The sequence below is a fragment of the Asterias rubens genome, chromosome 17, assembly GCF_902459465.1.
Source record: "Asterias rubens chromosome 17, eAstRub1.3, whole genome shotgun sequence".
Taxonomy (NCBI): domain Eukaryota; kingdom Metazoa; phylum Echinodermata; class Asteroidea; order Forcipulatida; family Asteriidae; genus Asterias; species Asterias rubens.
In genome coordinates, this window is record NC_047078.1 from 9765789 (window position 1) to 9778938 (window position 13150).

The 13150-nt window shown below is 42.7% G+C and overlaps 1 protein-coding gene across 1 annotated transcript in view; it reads right to left on the reverse strand.

Moving 5' to 3' along the window:
* Window positions 1-406: 406 nt before the first annotated feature.
* LOC117301535 (amyloid-like protein 2) overlaps window positions 407-13150 on the reverse strand; it is a 46747-nt gene continuing 34003 nt past the window's right edge. The window contains exons 5-12 of the mRNA XM_033785556.1: window positions 12871-13085; window positions 6665-6760; window positions 5907-6065; window positions 4811-5039; window positions 3165-3499; window positions 2605-2770; window positions 1624-1835; window positions 407-1094 (exon numbers count right to left, since the gene is read on the reverse strand). Coding sequence (XP_033641447.1) covers window positions 843-1094; window positions 1624-1835; window positions 2605-2770; window positions 3165-3499; window positions 4811-5039; window positions 5907-6065; window positions 6665-6760; window positions 12871-13085 — 1664 coding nt within the window. The 3' untranslated portion in view covers window positions 407-842. The remainder of the gene's footprint in view (window positions 1095-1623; window positions 1836-2604; window positions 2771-3164; window positions 3500-4810; window positions 5040-5906; window positions 6066-6664; window positions 6761-12870; window positions 13086-13150) is intronic.

The window sequence follows — 13150 nt, forward strand, 5'->3', positions numbered from 1 at the left end:
ATCTTTTCTTAATTTGCACTTTGCGGCTTTCCATAGTTTTCCAATCTGGGTTGGCAAAAACTCGGGCTGTGACGTTGCAAAAGAAAGGTCTATTGCAACCAAACTAGGGCTGGACGAAATAATAGTCTGGTGCCATGTTTGCGCAATGAATGTTAGCATTCATTACTGTTATTGTAAACAGGAAACATGACCAAGATGGTGACAGTGTAATAAAGGTCTATAGGCTTAAAGGTTTGACCTAATTGCATGCATAATTAATGTCACAACTATCGGTGCTTTTGTTTTACTATCGAGTGGTGATATGTAGAGTTGAATACGGTGGCGCACACACACACAAATACACACAATAACAATACTGATATGTTTCATATTAAAGAATGATTTACAAAAAGTACGGCACAATTAATTTTTTTTTCACTAGGTCTTAAACTTTTTTTTTGTGGTTTTCTTTTTTTTTCTTTTTCAAAAACGGAAAAGTCAGAAGCGATGCTCCAATGTACAAAGCGATAAATTACTTTGATTTGGTAAATAGTTCACCAAAACATGTACTGCGCTACAAACTTGTGTCGACTTCACTGTTACGACGTCGTTCTCCAAATGTGCTCGACTAAATTGGTGTGGGTAAAATAAAGGAGTCACAAATTGCGTTCGATATGAGTTATACATGAGCTGTAACTTTTCTCTGCTAAAACAATTTGAGTCAAATCAATAATCTAAAAAAAAAATGTTACCAAACAAATTTTACCTGTCCAACATAAGAATATATATTTATAATAAAAAAAAAAGATTTTACAATTTAAAAAGCTGATTTTTTTTTTCTCTGCCGATGTCCAACTGAGTTCTTACTGCATTTCAAAGTACTTATATGTTGGGTTCTCATAACCGTTGGCTTGCATGGCGGCGATGTGTCTTTGCTCCACTGTCATGTTAGGGTCGATCTCGGTGAATCCGTGGTTAACTGGTACCCGTCTTGTCTTCCTACGGACAAGCACGACGGCGACGACCATAACAGTCGCTACAGCGAGGACTCCACAGGCAAGGCCAAACGCCAGAGCTGGAGTCGCCCCATATTTGATGGATTTCTGAGTGACAGACTAAAGAAAAAAAGACACACAAAAAACATGAATAATGGTTTGCGGTAACACCATGTGTGTGTTTATATCCAAGATTATAGAGCGCCATAGGCGAAAGATGCGTAACTTGGGCTGAAATGTGAAATCCTACTGGACGCCATTTCGGCAAGTAACTCTTTTGATACAACCTAGATCAGTGCAGATCAGTGCAGACAACGACCATTCAATGGGAAACAAAACATTCACTTGCTTTCACGTTCTAACAATAGATGCCTTATCTTAGTACATTTAAAGGGAAACACAGTAAACTCTGTGGGGTATCTTTATCATAAGCAGATTTGTCTAGGATAAGATTTGAACTTCTCTAGCTACCGGGCAATCTCGGTAGTCTAGTTGGTAAGACACTGCTCTAGAATTGCAAGGGTCGTGGGTTCGAATCCCACCCGAGTAATATGCCTGTGATATTTTTTCACACGACTCGGGAAAGTACCGAGTATGCAGTGCTAAAAACACATCGGTGTTAGGGTAAAAACCAAAATTGTCTACTTACGTTATCGATTCTGCTACTGGCCTGAGGTCTGAACTCTGGTGACTTATCCACTCTACTAGCGGCAGCTTTCTGTGATTTCTGAGGTTGTTTCTTGGCGACTAAGATCGGTTTGAGGGCTTTAGCCGAGGTGGCAGGCTCCTCGGTGTCCTCTAGAACAGCGACATCATCTTCGTTCTCGTTCTCGATGTCGAGGTAGTGGTCGAGTGGTTTCACTGTAAAGGATGCATAATAACAAATACACTCAACTCTCCTCAGAACACACATTCCTTTGACCCTGCGCTAAACAGTTTCCTGTTGACTTTGTACACTTTTTCCACTTTGCACCAAAGTCTTCAGAGTTCCCCTATTTCACTATGCGTGTTTCATTCCTTGCGTCATGAGCAGAACTTGTGATGGTTACCTGCGCATGGTTGGCTTGTTGGCAAGGTTGGCTTGTGCGTAAAGCCCTCGCCTCTCACCCAGGTGACCCCGGTTCGATTCTCGACCGGGGCCATATGTGAGTTGAGTTGTACGTTGGTTCTCTGCTGTGCCACGAGGGTTTTCTAGACCATCCGGTTTTCCTCCCTCGGGAAAAAAAATCAAACACTTTCGATCTTTGGCTGTGCTCCATGGTCATAATGAGTTGATGTGGCTGGCAGCCAAAGGTGCCCTTGCATGCCAGCTTCTCAAACCTGTTGTAGCCACGTCCTTCGCAATTCAGCTCTTAGCTGCGAGTAAGGATGATTAGCCCCCCAAATAATTATATTAAAAAAATATTTTATTTATTATAATTATTACCTTAAGTGTTCTTATTTTTTTAAAATTATTATTCAAAAACAATTGCTGATAAATTCAAGGTATACAAGGCGATTTAACAGAAATGTATCCTGGGTCGGGTGGGGTCGGGTGGGGTCGGGTGGGGGTAGGGATGGAGGTATGGGCGCTGGTAGATAGAGGGGATGTGGTTTGCTCTTGTGGATCGAGATGGGGGAGGCTGCTTACCTGCAATGATGGGGATGTGTGCGGCAGAAGAGATCTCTTCTTCAACTAAGGCTGCCGGTTGCTCCCCGGTAGCTTTGTCCACTGGCGTCTCAGCATTCACTATCTTGACCATTGGGAGGGCTTCACCTTTTACTGCAACGACCACCTCGGGTTCCTCTGGTGTGATCTGAGAAAATCAATCCAAGAAAAAAATTACCAACAGAAAAAGATAAACAGGATTGTGGAAGTGTCATTGGCGAGCGGTTAAGAGCATCAACTTCAAACTCTGGTATTTCTGATCAGCAGTGTGGGTTTGGGTCCCGGTCGTGACATTCGTGTCCTTAAGCAAAACACTTTGTGTCCTTGAGCAAGACACTTAACCATTGCTTCATCCTTCCGAAGGGACGTAAAGCTGTAGGTCCTGTGTGTTGTTATAAAAGCTAGCAACGCATGTAAAAGACCCCAGTGCACACTTATCACAAAGGGAAGGGGTTAGCCCTGGTGCATCTGGCAGTGGGACTTTCTTCAATCATGAAGGCTGCACAAGAAAGGAAGAAGAAGAGAAGGACGATAATGCTCACCTTTGCAACAATCATTGGGAAATCAGGTACTTGTGGAACCTTGCGTCCGGAGGGGGCTTTACCCTTGGGAGGGAGAATTTTAGCCACGATGGGTGCCTTGGGGAGCTTGCTTGGCTTCCCTGGAGCCTTCTTGGGTACCACAGCAGGCTTCTTTGGAGGTGCTGGTGTCGGAGCATCCACTACTTCCTCTTCACTGGTCTCCATCTCGGATTCTTCGGGTTCTTCTGGTTCTTCAACGACTTCTTTCTCTTTTGGGGTTTCCATCCTCAGGGCGATTTCCAGGGACTTCAAGAAGGCGACGTCTTCGGGTGACTGGCTGGAGTTGAGAAGGGTATCTAAAATGGAATGGAGGAATAACAATTAGTAATAACATGAATGCAAACATTAGTTAATGGCCTGACATTTCACGGTTGGCTTGTGCGTAAAGCGCTCGCCTCTCACCAAGGTGACCCCGGTTCGATTCCCGGCCAGGGCCATATGTGAGTTGAGTTGTGCGTTGGTTCTCTGCTGTGCCACAAGGGTTTTCCAGACTATCCGGTTTTCCTCCCTCAGGAAAAAAATCAAACACTTTCGATTTTGGCTTTGTTCCGTGGTCATAATGGGTTGATGTGGCTGGCAGCTGAATGCGCCCTTGCATGCCTGCTTCTCGAACACGTTGTAGCCGCGTCCTTCGCAATTCAGCTCTAGCTGCGAGTAAGGATGATTAGCCCCCCAAATTTTTATTATTTCGACCCTCACAGAGTCTTTCTCATAGGCCAAATGATAGGAAACATGAACAGGCAACTAAGTGCAACATAAGTAGTGAAGTGGAAACACATTGAATAGAGAGAGATAGAGAGAGTCAGAGAGCACACAGAAAAAAAGCAAGGGGTAAAAAAAAAAATTGGGAGACCAAAGGGAGACAATGGGTGCGTTCGATTAGCTTCCCTGGGTCGACCCCGGTCTGCCTCCGGTACGTTCAAATAGCTTTGACGTCATTCCAGGGGCTCACCCGGGTCAGCCCCAAGTGCTCTGCTTGTAGAGTGGCTCACTTGGAGGATGGCCCCAGGTGCATGACGTCACCATGAGAGGGTGAGTTATCGTTCGATTCGCTCTTGTCCGGGGCTCACCCGAGTGAGCACCGCGGGGTCGACACAGGGAAGCTAATCGAATGCACCTATAACAATATGAATAACGGTGAAAGACTGATAAGACTCCGAGCGAGGAAGTCCTTCACCTGATATGGAATATGGTTTTATTTAATCTTGATGTTTTCATGAATTTGATCTTAAAGGCAGTGGACACTATTGGTAATTACTCAACATAATTGTTAGCATAAAAACTTACTTGGTCAGTTGGTAATGCGGAACGGAGAGATGTTGATAGTATAAAACATTGTGAGAACTGGCTCCCCCTGAAGTGACGTAGTTTTCGAAAAAGAATTAATTTTAGGTATCAAAAAAGAAGTAATTTTAGATCCCATAATTCATATCTCGCAACGTCCGCCAAATTGAGCTAAAATTTTCACAGGCTTGTTATTTTATGCATATGTTGAGATACACCAAGTGAGAAGACTGGTCTTTGACAATTACCAATAGTGTCCAGTGTCTTTTATTAGTCAAAAAGAAACAAACAAAACGAAATCACATCCTGCAGGCGCTTCTTACCGACTCTACTCTTGATCTCGCTGTAAACATCCCCCATCTTGGTGATCATATCGAAGCAGCTCTGTACACTGGAGTCAATATCGTGCAGTCGTTCCACGGTCTGACGTCGTTGCTGCTGGGCGCGGGCGGGATCAATGGTCATGAGGTGCTTGTAGATATTCATGTGGTGCTGTCTGTCTCTCTGAGTAGACTTCAGGAACTTTTGAAAGAGGTGCAGTATTTTTTTGGTCTGTGTAAAAAAGAAAAAAGCGTCAAGACAACATTTTTATCTTGGGTTGATCAAAGAATAATAACAACAATAACTAATATGGATTTATAATGCGCACTTCTCCAGACAACCGATCAAGGCGCCGACAGTAAATGAAAACATTATACAATAGAAAATCAAGAATAAACATAATTTAACTTAGACCCAATGAAATTCTAAGTGAACAAGTGTGTTTTTAGTTCCCTCTTGAAGTTGTTGAGTGAGACAGGGAGCTTATTCCATAGGGCAGGAGCAGCTTTGGCGAAAGAACGGTCTCCGTAACGAGGTGTTCTAGACCTTGGCTCTACCAGCAAGTGAGATCCAGCAGACCGTAGAGCACGACTGCTGTGCTTAGTGGAGATGAGTGCTCGTCCATGCAAAACTTTGAATACAAGGAGACATTGGAGGTGATCCTCTTGGCGTCTTAGAATGGGCAAAAAGGTTCTTAGAGATAATTTTGAACCGCTGGATTAACACGCTCTACTAACTGACTTTAGGAACTTTTGAAAGAGTCAAGAAAAAAATTTGATTTTGGGTTGAACAAAGAATGAGGTATTAGAGTAGGATTTGAACATCCGGATTAATCTACCTCCCGGAAAAATTAGCCTGGACTCGACTGAAGAGGATGATTCAAAAGAGGGCGCTATCAGAAGGAGTTTGTACATAGTTCGCCGTCGTGGGTGGGGGGGACACAGAATCTCTGGGGGACAGAATGCAAAGCAAATTTGGGTGAGTGCAATTATCGGTACAAACTCCCCTTCCAGCTGTTACTCAAGCATTTGAAGTATGAACTTAAGTCCGGTGCTCATAAACGCTCGTTCAAGACATGCCAGACTTTATTTTCAATACCTTAGGGGGCTCATCTCTGAGCGCCTCGGTGAAGAGTCGTTCGGCTCGTGTCCTTTGTTCTCGGAGCGCTGATCCGACGCGTTGTTGATGAACGGCACGCAGCTGGTCAAGCTCACTCTGGGCAGTAATCTCCAAATCAGCCATCGTGTTATCAAAACGCTGAGAACAAACAGGAAATAGTCATCGTAAAACCTCTCATTAGGTAGAACAAAAAAACACATGTTTAGCGTCCCTGCCTGCTTCCTTCTAAGAGATTGCCTCCTTTACTTTTTTTTATTTTTATGAAAAAAAGAAAAGGGATTTGTTTTTCTACTTTGTTTTATCTCATCTGAAAAACATTTTTTTCTTCTTCTGAAAGCCCAGCCAGTTGTTTTAAAAAGTGTGTCAGGGGGAGTATAATCCGTGACTTTGAGATGACGGAAAAGACGTGGAATTTGAACCAACGCTCTCCTATTAAACATGGAGGGGCTACATCCTATCTTGGATGCAGACTTACAAAAAATTGTTGTTGGTAAAAATATGGAGAAATCACATCCTTGTGGGAACGAAGTTGACAGCCTCTTAGGCCAAATAAATTAGAAAACATGGTAAGCGTCCCTGTCCCTTTTTTTTTTTTTTTTTTTTTTTTAAATAGCCCAGCCGATTGTCTATAAAATCAGTCAGCTGGCCATTAAAAAAAAGAAAGAACAAAAAGCCCCTCCTTCCTTTGTTTCAAAAAGGTAGGTTGTTAAACATTTTTCAATTTGATTTGGCCCTACCTCCATCATGCCTTTCTTCATTGCTTCTGCACTCTTAGGGTCAGACTTCCTGAGTGCTTCATACTGAGATTGGGCTTCTTCCCATTGCTGCATCACCTGTTAAGAAAACAACAAATATTACATTGTTAGACTAATACATATAACATAATAGCCGAAGGGTGTCTCAAAGCGCTTCCAACATCATTACCCCTGGTCACTGGGCCATTTAATTAATCCCTTAAACCATCTCAGCTCCCTGGGGCGTATACAGCCTGTGCAACAATTAAGGCTAAATCAATCACCAATTGTGTTCAAGTTTTCACAGGTTTGTTATTTTATGCATATGTTGGGATACACCAAGTGCGAACACTGGTCTTTGACAATTACCACTGGACGTGCCTTTAATTCACTGAGACTTTACAATGTAGTTGATTGCAATTTTCTGCATTGATGTGTACTGTCAGGACTGTAATGAAACAAGTTAATCTCCATACTTGGTGCATGTTCGTGTGTATACATGGACTATATACACAAACTACAACGTTTATGCGCTTGATGGCCCTGAGCAAATTGTCGCAGGAATAATCTGTTTGTTTTTGACGCATCGATTCTGCTAAAGACAGGCTATCTGCAAGGTGAATAATTTAGCTAACCCGATATGTAGGTGAAGTCTCAATTACCCATTAGTTATGGTTAATGGCACCCTGTTAATGTTTAGATGTTCAGCCCAAAACCTAATGTCTTTTGTCAATATCTTTATTCAGGGGTGCCAGTCAGAACCCTGAACAAAAATATTTATAAATAGGAAGACTGCCAACATGTAGGGCTACAATCCCGGCCAAAAAACTTAAAGGCAGTGGACACTTTTGGTAATTACTCAAAATGATCATTGGCATAAAACCTTTCTTGGTGACGAGTAATGGGGAGAGGTTGATGGTTTAAAAGATTGTGAGAAACAGCTCCCTCTGGAGTGCCATAGTTTTCGAGAAAGAAGTAATTTTCCACGAATTTGATTTTGAGACCTCAGATTTAGAACTTGAGGTCTCGAAATCAACCATCTAAACACATACAACTTCGTATGACAAGGGTGTTTTTTCTTTCATTGTTATCTCGCAACTTTGATTACCGATTGAGCTCAAATTTTCACAGGTTTGTTATTTTATGCATATATGTTGAGATACACCAACTGTGAAGGCTAGTCTTTGACAAGGTGTCCACCGCCTTTAAGCCACCCATTCCGAATGTTACAAAACCATTCCATGTCACCTTCCCCTAACAATAAACATTCTCTCCCCTGTTCTTCCGCTCAATGTTGACTGGAACTCAGAAGACCGTGCAAACAGAACCAACATGGAAAGGGGGCAGGGGGCCCCAACGAGATATGACCGGGATTGCAGCTATACATTTAGCTCAGTTGGTAGACTGCTGACATAATAATAATAACCTGTTTTTATATGGCGCTTTTCACACCCGAAGGGCGTCCCAAAGCGCTTCACATTATTACCCCTGGTCACTGGGCCTTAAATCACTCTCTAAAACATCTCAGCTCCCTGGGAACTTATGCACTACTCGGCTAAATCAATCACAAGAACCATCTCAGGTACCCATTCACCCCTGGGTGGAAAGAAGCAATTATAATTAGTGTCTGGCTCAGAAACACAAGTGTCACGACCGGGATTCGAACCCACACACTGCTGAACAGAAGCACCAGAGTTTGAGTTCGGTGCTCTTATCCGCTCGGCCACGACACCCTACAGGTTTAACCTGCCATAGGTTCAAGTCACGCATAAATAACAAAAATCTTTGTATAACCCACAACTTTTCAAATAGAACTGATATTTCTGATCCTTGTCAATGAAGCAATAATTCAGACTACACATCTTGAGGTTCCAAGGAACTCTTTGCAACAAATGTAGATTCTACGCGACTCGTGACGATGACTCACGACTCCCTCGAGGATACAATGTGATTAAAAGCACAAGGTGAGCTTAGTTTAAAAAAAGAAAGGAACAAAAAAAACAGAGAGGAAGTTTGGTGTTTGTGATTGGAGAGTTGAAACGGAGGTCTTTTAATCCGCCGCTTTTTTAGTCCTAGGGCTATAAAAAGTCTTAGGTCCGACAACTACAGGAATTCAACTCGGGGTGAGAATGTGTCACTCTCTGGTATTGGTTTCATTGAAACGAAGAGGTGTACTTGCACTAATCTATCGACTGATTAAGATGCTTTGGCGAAGCTCTTTAGGAAGCAATTAGTTCGCTGGTACCATGCGCATGTGTGGGAAAAGAAATTTATAGGCGTTGTACCTTCTGCTTTTAAGGTTCTTCCTTGGTTAAGGGCAGGGCGGTTTTTCTTCAGTAAAGGGCAAGGAAGTTGTTTCTTGGTAATTGGCAATACAGTTCTTCCTTGGTAAAGGGCAAGGCAGTTGAGTTCTTCTTTGGTAAAGGGCAAGGCATCTTCCTCCTTAGTAAAGAGGGCAAGGCAGTTCTTCCTAGGTAAAGGGCAAGACATCTTCCTCCTTAGTAAAGAGGGCAAGGCAGTTCTTCCTTGGTAAAGGGCAAGGCATCTTCCTCCTTAGTAAAGAGGGCAAGGCAGTTCTTCCTTGGTAAAGGGCAAGGCAGTCCTTCCTTGGTAAAGGACAAGGCATTTTTTCCTTGGTAAAGGGCAAAGCAGTTCTTCCTTGGTAAAGGCTTTGGTAAAGGGCAAGGCAGTCCTTCCTTGGTAAAGGACAAGGCATTTTTTCCTTGGTAAAGGGCAAGGCGGTTTTTCCTCAGTAAAGGGCAAGGAATTTTGTCTTGGTAATTGGCAAGGAAGTTCTTCCTTTGGTAGAGGGCAAGGCAGTTCTTCATTGGTAAAGGGCAGGGCAGTTCTTCCTTGGCAAAGGACAAGGCAGTTCTTTCTTAGCAAAGGACAAGGTAGTTCTTCCTTGGTAAAGAACAATGCAGTTCTTCCTTGGTAAAGGGCAAGGCAGTTCTTCCTTGGTAAAGGGCAAGGCAGTTCTTCCTTGGTAAAGGGCAAGGCAGTTCTTCCTTGGTAAAGGGCAAGGCAGTTCTTCCTTGGTAAAGGGCAAGGCGGTTTTTCCTCAGTAAAGGGCAGGGCAGTTCTTCATTTGTAAAGGGCAGGGCAATTCTTCCTTGGTAAAGGGCAATTCTTCCTTGGTAAAGGGCAGTTCTTCCCTGGTAAAGGGCAACGCAGTTCTTCTTTGGTAAAGGGCAATGCACAGTTCTTCCTTGGTAAAGGGCAGGGCAATTCTTCCTTGGTAAAGAGCAAGGAAATCCTTCTTTGGTAAAAAGCAAGGCAGTTCTTCCTTGGTAAAGGACAAGGCAGTTCTTCCTTGGTTAGTGGCAGGGCAGTTCTTCCTTGGTAATGGGCAGGCCAGTTCTTCCTTGGTAATGGGCAAGGCAAATCTTCCCTATGGACTGTAAAGGGGGAAACCTTGTTTCAGCCCCAGGAGAAGGTGGCAACGGCCCCTGGACAAATAGTTGATTTGTAGCCCACACCTTGAAGTGGCCTTCAGGCCTTGTGTGTCTGGCGACTTGACATGCAAGTCAGTTCTTTCAATGGGCAAGGCCGTTCTTCTTTGGTAGGGCAAGGCATTTCTTTTTTTCTTTGGGTAAAGGACAAGGCAGTTCTTCCTTGATAGAGGACAGTTCTTCCTTAATTAAACAAGGCAGTTCTTCCTTGGTAAAGGGCAAGACGGTTCTTCCTTGGTAAAGGGCAAGGCAGCTCTCTCTTTGCCCATGAACACCCACATGTACAAGGGTTCATGTGTCAGTGACTGCAGCTTAAACCTAACACTGAACTTGTGTCTATTACATAATCAATGCTGCAAGTTTCCTCAATCCGTTTGTTGACCTTGTATCGTAGGTGCTACTTGACGGTAGCATGTGTGATGTTTTACAATGTATAATTACAGCAAACATAAAACTGGTAGCAGGTGATTCGCCAGCCTTCGTGACGACCGCGGCGTAGAAAACAAACTCACAGCAGCTGCTCACCAACACAGACTTTATTTCTCAAGACTACCTATGGACATTTAAAGGCACTAGACATTATTGGTAATTACTCAAAATAATTGTTAGCATAAAACTTACTTGGTAACAAGCACTGGAGAGCTGCTGATAGTATAAAACCTTGTGAGAAATGGCTCCCTCTCAAATAATGTAATTTAGCTAATTTTTTTGGAGGTTTGTTATTAATATTTTATGAGAAGACTGGTCTTTGACAATTACCAATAGTGTCCATCAGTGTCTTTAAAGGAACATTTATATAATTGGTTTTTGCTAACAAAACATTTGCTGGCAGTGATAAGATTTTTCTGTTATCCACCATATATACTTAAACTGACAAATCTGTGGAAGTTTGAGATCGATCGGCCACCTGGGTCACATGAAAATAGTGAACAACCGATTACACACTTTGCATGACATCGATTAAAAACACCCTTGTACGTAGCACGAAGTTGTGTGCTTTCAGATGCTTGATTTCGGGACCTCAAAATCTAATTCTGCGGTCTCGAAATCAAATTCGTAGAAAATTACTTCTTTCTCAAAAAATACGTCACTTCAGAGGGAGCTCTCCATTACAAGTTACCAAGTAAGTTTTTATACTAACAATTACTTTGAGTAATTACCAAAAGAGTCCAGTGCCTTTAATTGAGATGGTAGCATCAAACACCTCATATGAGATTTTGCTTCACAATTTTGCTTTACAATCGACAGAGACTGCCGCGGTTAACTGTCAATGGGAACCAGGACAATGCTCAATGCAGCTGGCAGTGGTTCACACCTTCTGACCGCCATTGCTGGCAGGGTTTAAAAGCTAGTGTCGACGGAGATTTAAGTACGTGCAACCTGGTCGACTTGCGTGGCAGCAATCAATGTTAAAATTGCATCGGGGATAAAGATGATTAATTTTGGTTTTTACCCTTATACACCGATGTGTGTTAGCACTGTATATTCAGGAGCTTCCCGAGGAACTTTGAAAAAAGTTGGTAAGATGCTGCTCAGGAATTACAAAGCTCATGGGTTCGAATCCAAACAGAGTAAAATGCCTGTGCTACATGTATAAGTCAAATTTACCGTGCTATTAGAGCCATTGGACCCTTTCGGTTCAGAAAAAAAAATAAGAGTTCACAGATTTACAAATAACTTACAGGGTTTACAGAAGGCAATGGTGAAAGACTTCTCTTGAACTATTATTCCATGAAATGCTTTACTTTTTGAGAAAACAGCAAAACAATATAAATTCTTGTTAACGAGAGTTACGGATTTATGTTAAACACATGTCATGACACGGCGAAACGCGCGGAAACAAGGGTGGGTTTTTCCGTTGTTTTCTCTCGACTCCGATGACCGATTGAGCCTAAATTTTCACAGGTTTGTTATTTGATATAGAAGTTGTGGTACACAAAGTGTGGGCCTTGGACAACACTGTTTACCGAAAGGGTCCAATGGCTTTAAACACACATCGGTGTGGTGTAAGGGTAAAACCAAGATTAATACTACTTCAAGTAGTGTTAGGCCGTGTCCGAAGCGGCGACTTTGGCTAGAGCTACGGCTAGATCGCGCGCGTCTGCCTATTCTTCAACACTGGTAGACGCGCTGATCTAGACGTAACTGTAGCCGAAGTCGTCGTTTCGGACACGGCCGTAATATTAATACTTCTAGGCATGTACACATTTCTAAGCGCCATTTCTAAGCCATCTGGGGTCCAAAAAGGTATGTTATTAAAGAAAATCTGCACAGTTGACTCAATACAGCGCCGCTTAGCAGGCGTTTCTTTCAGGGATACCAACCACCTCTGGCACACTGCCAAGATTGTTATTATTATTTTTTTATATTTCTGGTAATGAAGGGCTGGATAGTGAATGGAAACTTTTTTAAAGGCACTGGACACTATTGGTAATTACTCAAAATATTTGTTAGCATAAAAACTTACTTGGTAACAAGTAATGGGGAGAGGTTGATAGTAAAACTTGTTGTGAGAAACGGCTCCCTCTGAAGTAATGTAGTTTTTCGAGAGAAGAATTTGATTTTGAAATATCAGAGTTAGATTTTGAGGTCCCGAAATCAAGCATTTGAAAGCGCACAACTTCGTGTGACCAGGTGTTCCACCATTATCTCACAACTTTGACAACCAATTGAGTTCAAATTTTCACAGGTTTTTATTTTTTGAAATTTCATCTTTTGAATCAAGACGTTTTAAAAGACATTTCAGAGACAACAAACCTGAGATCTCTTGTCCTCCTCCTTAGCATCCATCCTCTGCTTGGCCATCAAGAAGGCTTCGTGTTCCTCATCTTCATCAAAAGACTCCTTGAAGTACGGGTCCTCAGGGAGGGGCTTAGCTGTGATGGGTTCAGGCTCCGTTGCGGGCTCGGCGGGTTCTACCTCCGGTTGGGGTGCTTCTGGCTCTGGTACCTTAGGAGGTACTGGGGCAGTTTCTGTCAAGACAAAAGGGTAAATGAAAATAGATGTACAATTATATTATAGTTATGAAGTTATCAAA